This window comes from Coccinella septempunctata, chromosome 2 (genome assembly GCF_907165205.1).
Source record: "Coccinella septempunctata chromosome 2, icCocSept1.1, whole genome shotgun sequence".
NCBI lineage: Eukaryota > Metazoa > Arthropoda > Insecta > Coleoptera > Coccinellidae > Coccinella > Coccinella septempunctata.
Window position 1 is genome coordinate 52138970 of NC_058190.1, and position 12297 is coordinate 52151266.

The 12297-nt window shown below is 35.5% G+C and overlaps 4 protein-coding genes across 4 annotated transcripts; 2 read left to right on the forward strand and 2 right to left on the reverse strand.

Annotated features, from left to right (window-relative positions):
* Nucleotides 1–74: 74 nt before the first annotated feature.
* On the forward strand, nt 75–9145 carry LOC123308239. Its single transcript, XM_044890824.1, has 7 exons — nt 75–228; nt 2263–2516; nt 3428–3852; nt 6199–7152; nt 7783–7997; nt 8052–8183; nt 8359–9145. The coding sequence occupies exons 2-7, from the start codon at nt 2467–2469 to the stop codon at nt 8581–8583; spliced, it is 2001 nt and encodes a 666-aa protein (XP_044746759.1). The 5' UTR covers nt 75–228; nt 2263–2466; the 3' UTR covers nt 8584–9145.
* Nucleotides 9146–9308: 163 nt separating this feature from the next.
* On the reverse strand, nt 9309–10004 carry LOC123308241 (phosphopantothenoylcysteine decarboxylase). The gene is made up of 2 exons (XM_044890827.1): nt 9699–10004; nt 9309–9614 (listed from the first exon to the last, which is right to left on the reverse strand). The coding sequence occupies exons 1-2, from the start codon at nt 10002–10004 to the stop codon at nt 9339–9341; spliced, it is 582 nt and encodes a 193-aa protein (XP_044746762.1). The 3' UTR covers nt 9309–9338.
* On the reverse strand, nt 9810–10361 carry LOC123308242 (cytochrome c oxidase assembly protein COX19). The gene has a single exon (XM_044890828.1). The coding sequence runs from the start codon at nt 10269–10271 to the stop codon at nt 10017–10019; it is 255 nt and encodes an 84-aa protein (XP_044746763.1). The 5' UTR covers nt 10272–10361; the 3' UTR covers nt 9810–10016.
* A 145-nt stretch (nt 10362–10506) lies between these two features.
* LOC123306881 (DNA repair protein RAD51 homolog 1) lies at nt 10507–12057 on the forward strand. Its single transcript, XM_044889062.1, has 5 exons — nt 10507–10714; nt 10771–11118; nt 11180–11388; nt 11457–11586; nt 11658–12057. Exons 1-5 carry the CDS (start codon nt 10634–10636, stop codon nt 11901–11903), a joined length of 1014 nt encoding a protein of 337 aa, XP_044744997.1. The 5' UTR covers nt 10507–10633; the 3' UTR covers nt 11904–12057.
* The last annotated feature ends 240 nt before the right edge of the window (nt 12058–12297 follow it).

Below are 12297 nucleotides of genomic sequence, written 5' to 3' on the forward strand. Positions count from 1 at the left end.
GTGTCAACACTGCCTGATATCTGCTAGATATCTGTCAAAAGAAAATGGCACAAACTCACTTGACATTTGAACCGAAACCGAGCCGATTTCTGGTTGACATGGCGAAATAAGATTTTATTCAAGTTTTAATAGTGTTTTTTCATTTTATAATTACTACGGTTGGACTTCATCTTAGTTAAATTTTATAAATTGTGTTGCTCAAAAGTTAAATCAACTTTTAGGCGAACTGTAAGTTGTATGTTTCCGATTGTCAAGGGTGATAATGTTAATTGCATCTAATTGAGTTTTTCACTACTAATCTCTCTTTCTGAATGACCTTTAATATCTTTTCTGCTAGTATACAAATTAGCCAGTTCGTCCACAAGATTGCTAATTGCGGTAACCTCTTTCACACTGATGCATGTACACCTTTCAGTCGGTTAGTGAACACTTTTTCCGATCATTTCTTGCAAGTGTGCCGCAGCAGTATTTATTTTGTTTACGTTATGTGGTAGCTTCCCGAAAATCCCAAGATTTACAGAAAAAACATCGGTTCGAGTGAGTATCGATGAAAGGTATTATAACTGTATTTATAATGCTTCAATTACATTCCTCCTAACTGTTTTGAACATTTATCCGAACAACTGTCGTAAATGAGATTGGGGTCAAGATTTGAGTTGAGAAATTCACACTTTCAGTCTACCACAGCCCACACTCTCAACAATAATTCTTGATTAGGATGTTTAATTTCGTGATAAGTATATATTACTGCAGCACAGCTATAGAATAATATTGTGAAAATAGATCCCTATTCAACCTTTTCACATACCTATAAAAATGATCTAACCTTGTTTTACGCAAACATTAATAATAGAAGCATGATTGCATCTAAGCTCTTTAAAGAGAAATTCTGTACACACCTGTCTGATTAAAATTCGAAAATTTTCACGGTTATTAGTTCTGTAATTTGAAGAATCCTTCCATTTTATCGCAGTTGCTCTTGCAAGTCTTGATGCACAATTATGTTTTTCATCTATGGTTATGGGCAGTGTTCCTTTTTTATAGATTATTCTGCATGAGGTTATTTAATGTTGCGCTTTAATTTTTTTTTCGCAATTTGATATTTTTCGATATGTTGACTTATTTCTATCAGCGCCTTTTGTTTCTTCTTCCTATTGATATAGGGAGAAGAGAATAAATAACAACTGTTGTTCAGGTCATTGTAACAAAGGCGCATTCTTCATGCTACATTTGCGTCCGATAGTAAGATGCGGAAGTACCAGCACCAACAGATAGTTTTATAATAAACAGTCTACGACTACGAGTCATTTCCAACTGTATGCCATTTCGTCACTGATTAATCTGCATATATTCGACGTCGTGTTGAAATGGTTTATTCGAATACTTAAGGGGAGCTAAAAATACTCATCAGAGGGAATTCCTACTTGCTAATTTTGCAGGGCTGGATCAGAACATTTTATCTTTATTGCCGAAGAGGATGCGTCACGCTCGATATTCCACGATTATGAAGCTGCAATAAGTATCATCAAAATATCTATAGGCATTCGAGGGAATCTCATATTACTAGTAATATAAGAGTTTTGCAATAAATTAGCATAATTTATAGAGCAGCGGTATCCTCACGCCTTCAGTTGGTCCTTGATGGATCAGAATGTTTGATCTAGATCTAGACTCATACGCCTTTGTCCTCAGTAAAACAACATATTGATTCGCCAGTCTTTCGAAACATTTTTTTTTTCAAATTATAGCAATGGATGGATTGAACACCACCTGTTTCGATATAATTTCAGTCTTAACAGATAATGTGCAAAATCTTTGTTCCTAAGTTATTACCATAGTAGAAAATATTTCATATATCTCTGTGGTCACATCTCTGCATTGAACATAGGAAACATTGAAAGACGAAAAATCGCATAGAAATGTTCTAAGCCAGATGTCATTCTAGTTTAAAAATTTAATGGGACTCTCAATCCAAGCCCCAATTTTACTTGAGATTGTGAACGTAGCTTCATCATTGTGCTGAGCCTATAAACCCTTGACTAGTGGGGGTGCCAGCTAAGGCCGAGCGTTGATATGAATTGTGATTACCTAGAAAGGAAAAATAAGATAACCCTGAATTTCGAACACTGAATATTCTGCATGAGCATAGAAGGAATATCAAAGAATCTTGAATCCTCTTTGGTAATATCTTCATTGGATTCCTCCTGATATCAGTTGAACAAGCAAAGAACTCATTCTGGCTAATTCTGGACACTCTTAAAGCTTTTAGGTGGCGTCAATCTCATTTCCCGTCCGATATCCTGCAGTCGATTCGGACAAAGGAGTCCTTCATACCGTCCCTGTACCTTGCCGAATGCCAGTTCTAAATCAGTCTTAACCCCGTAACATGCCCGCGGCAGTAGCCGAAGTGCAGTCTGACTATTCCTGCAATCCATTCGAAAATACTTAATCTACTCCCGTTCAAAAATGGGAAAGAGACTGCGGTTGAACCGCTTCATCACGAAATGGATTAAGAGGTTCGTGATTTTGGTTTTTTGTCGAAGTTTTGTGTGCTGCTCGCAGTGATCTTAATCCGGCTTCAAATTAAGCAGTATGTGTGTGTTTGTTTGTATGTAATGTAGTCTAACTGGATCGTTTTTTGCCAATTGGGAACGTAAGATGTTGAAATTTCTAACTCTGAACAGACCACTTGGCCGACGTCAATGAAATTTGGATTTTGAATATCTTTATCTAATGAAGGAAGAACTTTTTCGTTGGGGAAGTTTCGGAGATAGGAATTAAAAATTATGCTGTGTTCTGCAATATTTTTTGTGAAACGAAGCATGATATGACGCTTAAGCGTGTAAATTATACTACTAAATAACTCGGGCTTGTTTTGCGTATCGAATGACAGAAAAAGATTGGAGTGTAGGTGAGGTAAGGTATCTTAAAGTGCGAACGTTAGATCTTGTGCTAATGACATTTGGATTATTTTTAGAAATTGCGGATTCATCTTCCAAATTAGACATTTTGCGGGTCGGAATTTTTTTCCGATTTCCTCATTTCTTGCTCTAATTCCTAGCTGGAGTACAGCCCTTGGGTATGGACAACTTTTTTTGGTACCTATTGATAACGGTAATACTCAGAAACTGATGTCTGATCAGCATTGCAGAGGCATCTTCGATATCGCCGTAGACGCGTACAGTTCTTCTTCAGAACATAGAATAACTCTTGTATGTTCTAAGAATTCTTCATCTTTCAGTGGAAGGATGGCCCCTTACTTATGAGTTTGACATTTTTGCACTTTTACCCTGCATACTTTTCTGCTTGTTCCAACATATTTTTGTCTTCTTGATTGTTTTTCCGCACCTATTTAGCACTTGCTTGTCTTTTCCTCGACTAAAACCCTTAAGTTGATCTAAATCTAACAATCTATATTTGGTGATAGTGACCTACCCCAAGACTGTTCGTCGGTGCTGCTCCTTGGAGTTACTAGGATACCCACGTCTCCAGTGCCAGCTCGCCGACCCTGCTCCCTTCCCCTTAACTCCACCAATCTCCATTTACCTGAATCTCCTCATTTGAGACGGAATAGTGTCAGCAAAAGACGCACATTGGTGCGTAAAAAATCTTCGTTAAAGAAGAGGGATCAAGATGTCCCTCTGAGACAACCATTGACCGCTAGAGTCATAGACACCGGCCCGGACACGCCATGTTCTTCGGGTTCTGCAACTCCTACCCCTGGTAGCACTGCTGCCACTCCTCCTGAACCCCGTAATTCCGATGAAAGAACACCTGAAGCTGTGATGGATAAGTCGGTGGACTCGATTGGGTCTTGCTCAATCGATATGGAGGCATCAGTCGATACAGCAGGTAGAAATTGTGCTTGCTGGGTGTCTGCTTAGATTTTTTTCTATGATCTCTTCTATTACTCTTTAGCTTGGTTCAGAAAAGAAGGGCATGTGCCAGAATGCTTTTAAGGTTAGGGCAGGTTAATTGTATTATTAGACTCACTTTCAAGCATGCAGACTCTAAAACTAGATACCGCTCCTTTCATTTACTATATGAATGATTTGTGAAAACTACTTTCAGTGTCTTCTTTATTAATATGTATAATAAGCGTTCAAGATTCTTCGTCGAGTAGGCTGTGGAATTTTAAAGATTAACCGTCTATGCCTAAATTTGATTCTTCGCTGCATTACTCGTCAATGACATCAACTTTCAGCGTAATTTTCGAAGAAATGGGCGTTTTCAGACAAAATATTGGCAGTTTCTAATAAATCTGAAAGAAATCCGCAAAATGAACTAAGTTCAAGCAAAGAATATTGGCCCTAAAATTTCTATGGTCTACTTGACGTTGATTTCTTCTGAACCATAGACATAGAGTCTCTATGTCTATGTTCTGAACATTCGTGAACCAGTGAACATCGAATGTAGTGAATACACAAAACTCTTTGGTCACTTATTCATTAGCTTAAATGCATAGAATCATAGCTGTATTATTTCACATAATAAATTATTCTTCACTTGTAGTCTAGTAGCCAAATACTTGTGTTCGCAACTGGCATCTTCATATAGTTGAAGGAAAAATTTAGTAATTCAGTCTGTATTAGTTGAATAATTTATCGTTTTTTCTCAAGTATGGGCGATACTCATTCAAGAAGAATTTTCTTCATTTAAACACAGGTCATTGCAGTATTCTGAAATATCATTTTATGTTAATATGGCAATGAAGATCATTTTCGAAGAAAATTCAATGTAACTTTCGAACATGCTGGAGTTTAAGATAAGTTTCTTGCACGTTTCTCCTATTCAAGTTGTATTACTGTCATCGACACCGAAAAGTTCAATATTCCATGTTGACTCCTCTCTATACAGTTAACGTTTCAGTTCAGCGATCCATTCACACAATACGATTATAATGGTCAGATGAACATTTATCCTACCGGTTGAAAAGTGCTGAACTTCAAGGGCTTGATATTGCATTAACATTTTATCGATGGTGATGTTTCTGTGATCTCAATGATGCGGTCTGATTGCTGTTGTTTTCTGTGATCAGCAAGCCTATCATAGAAGTATAAATAAAGATAATAATTATGTGAAGATTATAGCCCAATCGAATGAAGTGTAATAATAATTTCTATGCACCTTATATTTAATAATGGACCACAATTTCCTCTCAAAGGAAAATGAACGTGTAGTAATTTACAGTTTCTCCATTCTCCATATTCTTCGATTAAATATGTTACCATCATTTTTTTTGCCTCCGTTATCAGTTGTAACAGCAGCAATTAGACAAATCTTATTTTTAACTTGGGCGTAAAACTCGATCCAGTTCGCGAACAAGTTAAAGTGGGCGATTTGTTTGAGGATACTAACGAGGTGTATGCGTAGGTGTGGAAAAACTATATTTTTTCGCAAATTTCAATAGTGAGTGTTGGTAATCTCAAATCAATTGTGACCGGGTTGTTCCATATTACAAAACTGATAACATGATTGTTTCGTTCTCAAGGTTTTCAAAGCGATTTTTCAGTTCATTTGTTTTATGTCTGGAGATTCATATTTTTCAGTTGAAAGTCACATACGATAACCATATACAGGGGGTTTGAGTAATAACTTTTGAGTATTTCCAATTCCATTTCATGTACGTTTTCAAAAGTATTCTTTGGAATAATTAACCCACAACTCGCTTGTTTGTCTTCCAATGCTTGATTTATAAATATCGAATAACTTTACCTTTTACGTTGTGATTGTCCTACAGAAATGGATTATGGTTTCGCTAGAATACTAATCGACTAATTCGTTTCGTTCGCAACAAGCATTACACGTTTTATAATAATATACGCACATCGTATTAACCCACATGCCATATAAAATATGCGTAGAAGGGGCAGAACTATCTATTTCACTCTGATAAATACAACAAAAGCATTTCCAGACTTTTTATTCATTCAACAATTTGATTCAAAATTAAAATAACCTAATAATAACTAAGATGACGCCATAGACTTAGAGACTATGTCTATGGAAGGCGCACATATGGATCATAGAAATCCTTTTTGATTTTTGCATAGAACCTTCGTATTGTATTTTGTCTATGGTCCATTCAACTCAAAAGATTTGTTAAGTGGCCCCGTATTAATTTCTTCAATTATTATTGATATACAATCATTTGAATTTAATGATATTTTGTCTATTTCATTTTTCCTTCTCTTTTAGAGTGGTCGGAACGATCATCAACTGGAACTCTTTTAAGCGCCAGCCTTCTTTCGAGCACTCCAGAACCTCACTTGCCGTCATATTTAAGTCTAGCTTGTACAGTAAACGGATACTCAACCATAACAAACTACGATCCAGTACGATTATCCAAATCCAGAGATGCTTCACCTCAGCGTCCAGACACAAAAAATCTGACACAACCCTACACGGTATTGAACAATTTGCTGTCGCCCCCAAACCTTGTTCCCCTCCCTAGCAGAGCTAAAGTGACAGGTTCAAACATGACCGAACAAGAGTTTTACAGCACGGCGACTACCATCGAGTCGTACTGTAGCAAGGAAGCCAGATTTTCCAGTAAATTCATCTCTAAAGACAGCGTTGACGCGTGTTATGAAAATACTCGTAATTCTATTAATGAAAAGTATATTAGCTCATTTGACAGTAAGGTTATAAAGGATGTGATACAAAAACAAACATACGAATCTAATTTAACTACAGAAACGACTAAAACTCAAGAAACCAAATCCTTCATTCAACAGAGGGTGGAAAGACTGTATGGGCCTGGCGCCCTTGCTCAAGGATTTTTCGTGAAAAAACGACAAAAGAGTAGACTCTCCGAATCTGACGCTGAAAAAAAAGTAGAAGGTTCAAATGATCATCATTCTGTGTCTATGTCTGATAAACTGCTTCGGGATACAACAGATGACGCTTCCTGCATGAAGCAAAGTACAAGTTCGCCTGTGCTACCGGTGTTGAGGCATCTGAGACCAGAATTCAGGGCCCAACTACCTATTATAAGTCACAGAAAGATCAACGAGCCTGGAATGCAAAAAAGCAATACAGTTCCTGCCCTTAAAGATGAAGTTAAATCCAACGGCCATTCCAAAGAAAACGGGAAAACCACAGATATTGAAGTTATAGAAATTCTCGATGATTCAATTGATGAGCGAGAAGGTGAGCATAGAATAATCTAGCTTCATAGAGATTGAAACATTGCTTAAAATCATAGACTATGTCTATGCTTAAAACTAATTTATTCGGTGTGCCAACGGTAATCGCATTTTTCATATTTGCCTGCCTTGGTTTCTCCTCTGAGATTATATGACCAAAATAATCATAATGTGCAAACTAAAGATAAAATTGTTTGTTCCTAAACGAAAACGCAAGTTTGATAATTATTATAACTCTTTGTTTATCTTGACCGCCAGATTAGATACAATTTTTGTATCACATCAATCGTCCCCATACTATCTGATTCGACAGGAAATCGCGAATAGGTATTATTACATCTGTAATAAACATGATAAGCATTTTTGAATAGTGACTTTTTGCTGTCAAGGCATCTGATTGTCGTCATACAGTAATTTTTTCATGATATAACTTAACTAAAATCTCCCCTAAGAAATGTTCACGATTTATTCCGACAAAATTATTGACTTTGAGCAAGGAACTGTATCAGGATGAATCTAACCACTGATTACTTAATTATAACAGGTCTTTTGAGGCCCGTTTTTGACCTTATAACCCCCAAGATTTTCGACGTCGTTTTTAATAAGGTGAAATATTATTTTTTTCTTCCGTCAGAAGTGAAAGATGGCCATCATTTCATAAAAGTTCTCGAGAAAGAAGCTTCCAGGCTGTTACAAATGGCGGAAGAATGCGAAGCAGAGCTAGAGAAAAATGATAACCTATCTGAAGATGCCATTGGGTATATCAGATCGGCTTCAGGAAAGGCAAAACTTCTTGTTTCGCAGAAAATGCAACAATTCAAAGGCTTGTGCACTAATAACATCACTCAAGTAAGAGTATTTAAAGTACATAATACGAAAATTTGAACAAAACGCCTTTTGCAGATTGAAGGAGAAGCATTTCCAACAACAAATGAAGATCTTCAAGGATTTTGGGACATGGTGATGCTTCAAGTGAACCAAGTAGATGCATTATTTGAAGACATAGCTAAACTCAAGCAGAACGATTGGAAAGAGGTGAGACTTAATTCAAAATATGATTCAACTTCTCAGTTTTGACAGAATTCAAGGTGGATACAGTTGGCGCAACTGTTCCGCCGTTCGTAGCGTACTATCATACTTCCGGTAAATCGAATATTTGATTAAAATTACGCATATCGCGTATTTTCATACCTCATTATTTTTCCAATAGGTTGAACCAGTAAAACAAAACAGATCTGTACTGAACGGTACAAAACCTAAAAAAATCATCAATCGCCCTGTAAAGAGTAAAGTGAATACTGAAGAAGCACAGAAGCAAAGAATGGAGAGAGAAGCTGAAAGAAAACGACTGATTGATGAGAGAAGAAAGGCCATGAGAGCTAAATGCAACCAACAGCAACAAAACATCGAAATATTTGTGGCTGAATCTAGCTGAGACTTGCAATATAAGTAAAATAGGTTAGAAATCAAAATGTTGACAAATTATTTGTACATTCTATTGATAATATAACCCTGACGAAGCTGTTTACTATTCTCTTAAAATTCTGTTGAAGTTGAATTTAATGAATTTTTCATAAAACTCCTACATTTTGAAAAATGTTATTATGCAATAATGCTGTGAAGTATTTTTATGGCTCCAGTCCTGTATTTATTCTTGTCAAGACTGAGTTTTTTTAATATTTAATTTTTGTCACCCTATTACCAGCAAACCAAATAATGATTGAAGTTTTGAAATTAATCAAATTCCCATTCCCAGTGATGTTACCACTGGATGGTTAATCAATAGCTTTCATACTTTTATATTAATCGTTATACTATATTAATTGAAACTTTATGTTAATATGTATTTTGTTGGAGAATTTTTTAAATAGGCACTTTTATATGAATTTTGAAAAATACTATAAGCAAAACCAAAACTTTTATTTATTTTTGCAGCTAATTTACGGATAAAAAAGTTCATGTATCCCTAAAATTTTAATAAAGTATTTTATACAGAGGTTTTTTTAGGTCTCATTATTACTCAAGTATAACATAAAACATTGAATATTCAGAGGATTGAGAAAGAACATTGATTACTTAAAGTCTATAGATAATGAATGATATGATCTACTAGTGGAAATACCCTTTATTAGTATAATCTGCAACAGAATCAATACAAGGTTCAATAAAGAATATCTAGAAACTTGTATTTCAAACATTTTTATACAATTTTTTTTCTTTAATTACATTTTTAATGTATTCAACAATAGTATCCACTTCTGCCATTGCACCTAAACCAGTGTCACCACACATGAGAGTTTTTTCAATCACAGGAATACATTTATAGCCCCACGATAATAGTTTATCTATATGCTCTTTGGTAAGAACATGTTCATACATTTTAGTGTTCATAGCTGGACAAAAAATGAGGGGTTTACTTTGGTCCCAAGCTCTTGCTATACAGGTTAACAGGTTATCGCACAAACCCTGAAAAATTATGCAGTAATACTAAATATACAAATGTGTAATCATTCATCTGTCCCACATCAATTTAGCTAAAGGAAAACTCACATTTGCCAATTTTGCCAGCGAGTTAGCGCTCAAAGGTGCTATCACAAAAATATCTGCCCATTTTGCTAACTCTATATGCAGAACAGGATCACCACGTTTTTCCCAAGAGGACCATTCATCTTCGTCTGTAAATACTTTGACGTTTTCAGAGGAAAAGGGAAGAGAATTAATAAAATGTTCGCCTCTTCTAGTTAGAACCACATTAACCTTCACTTCCGTCTCGTTTTGGTCTAGTATTCCTTGTAATAATAAAGGCAATTTTATTGTAGCAACACTGCCGGTACAACCTAATAATACATTAACCATGATAATTAATTATTAATTGTCCTTATGCGTCGAATCTTGAAAACCTAATTTGGACCAGTCTTCTTTTGCCATCAAATCATTACGCATTCGACAATCCAAATATTCTTTGGCGCTTTCTCTACAAAAACTATTATCGTTTCCATTTTCCCGTAGACATCTCATATACTGAATCATTGATTTCTTACAAACTCCTTCATGATCCAGCGGAAAACTTCCCTTATCAGGAGGAACTGGTGTGAAAACTTTCTGATTGAGGGCATATGACATTTAAGCAATAAGTTTGATATAAAATTGTAAAAAGTGAAAACTGAAAATATCAAGGTGGAAATTTTATTATTTGTGTTCTGTGGTGGAAATCTCAGAACACAGAAAATCCTCGATGAAATCTGATATGCACAGAACATCAAATTTATGGAAACGCTTGCCAACCTTATGAATTTGAAAATATAGATATTTCTGTGATGTTTTCTTTTAACTCTTCTTCCTCTGTGTTTGACATCTATGTACACAATTCATAGAAAACCAAAACAAAATAAATTTTTAATATTTGCTTGGCGGGATCAGATTTTTAAAAAAGAAAATAATTAAGCAGAATTAAACTTCACAACAGGTGATCTTAAAAAATTATAATGGCAATGAGTATGGCATCTACAGCTACAATAGAAGAACAGGATGATGAATGTGGTCCTCTTCCGGTATCAAAACTAGAGGTAACAATGCTGATAAATTAATGGTACCTCGTTCTAAATGAAAACGTTTTATTTAGGGCAATGGAATTTCATCAGGAGATATACAGAAACTGGAAGAAGCAGGTTTTCACACAATTGAAGCAATCGCATTCTCTCCCAAAAAATACCTCCTTGCTATCAAAGGAATGTCTGAAAACAAAGTTGAAAAGTTACTTACTGAAGCTGCCAAGTTAGTGCCTATGGGTTTCACTACGGCTGCAGAGTTTCATCAGAAACGTTCAGAAATTGTTTCGCTTACTACAGGTTCGAAAGGTTTGGATAAGCTCTTAGGAGGAGGCATTGAAACCGGTTCTATAACTGAATTATTTGGTGAATTTAGAACAGGAAAAACTCAGCTGTGTCATACTTTAGCAGTAACTTGCCAAGTAGGTATAGCACCCTAGTTAGTTAGTTAGTGATTGTACAACTGTTTCTCAAACCATCTAGTTGCCAATTGAGAGTGGAGGAGGAGAAGGGAAATGTCTTTTTATTGATACAGAAGGAACATTCAGACCTGAACGTTTACCTGCTATTGCTGAGCGTTATAAATTGAATCCACAGGAGGTGCTAGATAATATATCTTATGCAAGGTGCTATAATACAGACCATCAAACTCAATTATTGATCCAGGCAGCCGCTATGATGGTAGAATCAAGGTATGTTTGTAATTATTCATTAAAAAACTGAATTAAAACTGAAAAATTCATTTATTACCTGTTTCAAGGTATGCTTTATTGGTTGTTGACAACGCAATGGCTCTATATAGAACTGATTATTCAGGACGAGGTGAATTATCTGCAAGACAAATGCATCTTGCCAGATTTTTAAGGATGTTATTGAGGTTAGCTGATGAGGTATGTATGCATGGAATTGAATATATCTGAACATGGATAAGTAGTAAAATTACATCCATCGTAATTTATAGTTTGGAGTGGCGGTAGTTATAACTAATCAAGTGGTAGCCCAAGTCGATGGAATGGCGATGATGAATGCTGATCCGAAAAAACCAATTGGAGGCAACATTATGGCACATGCCTCAACGACCAGGTTGTACCTTAGGAAAGGCAGAGGCGAGACTAGAATGTGTAAAATTTATGATTCACCGTGTCTGCCAGAATCAGAAGCCATGTTTGCCATATATCCAGATGGTATAGGAGACCCTAAGGAATAGTTTTTTGGACAACCGTTAATTTAAGAAAAATTTATTCCAATCAAATCTATGAAAAGTTTTGTGATTTATAAATAGGATTATTTTTGTAAAATGAAGAGATCTGTTAACAATTCTGTGAAGAATCAATTGTATTATAAATACACCGTTATCTTTAGAGAAACAAATTTATTTAATGTAACATGCTCTAACATCATTGAATATTCAGGTTTTTTAGCAAAACATGGCAGATTTTTCTTTAGAATTACCAAATTTTCTGAGATGTGAAAATTGAAATACTAAACAGGTCAACACCGATATCAGATATTTAAAAACCAATATTACTCAGCTTGGGAATAATAATAAAACCTTTATCTCAAATCGACTGAAGGAAATCAATAAAAGGATCAAATGGGAA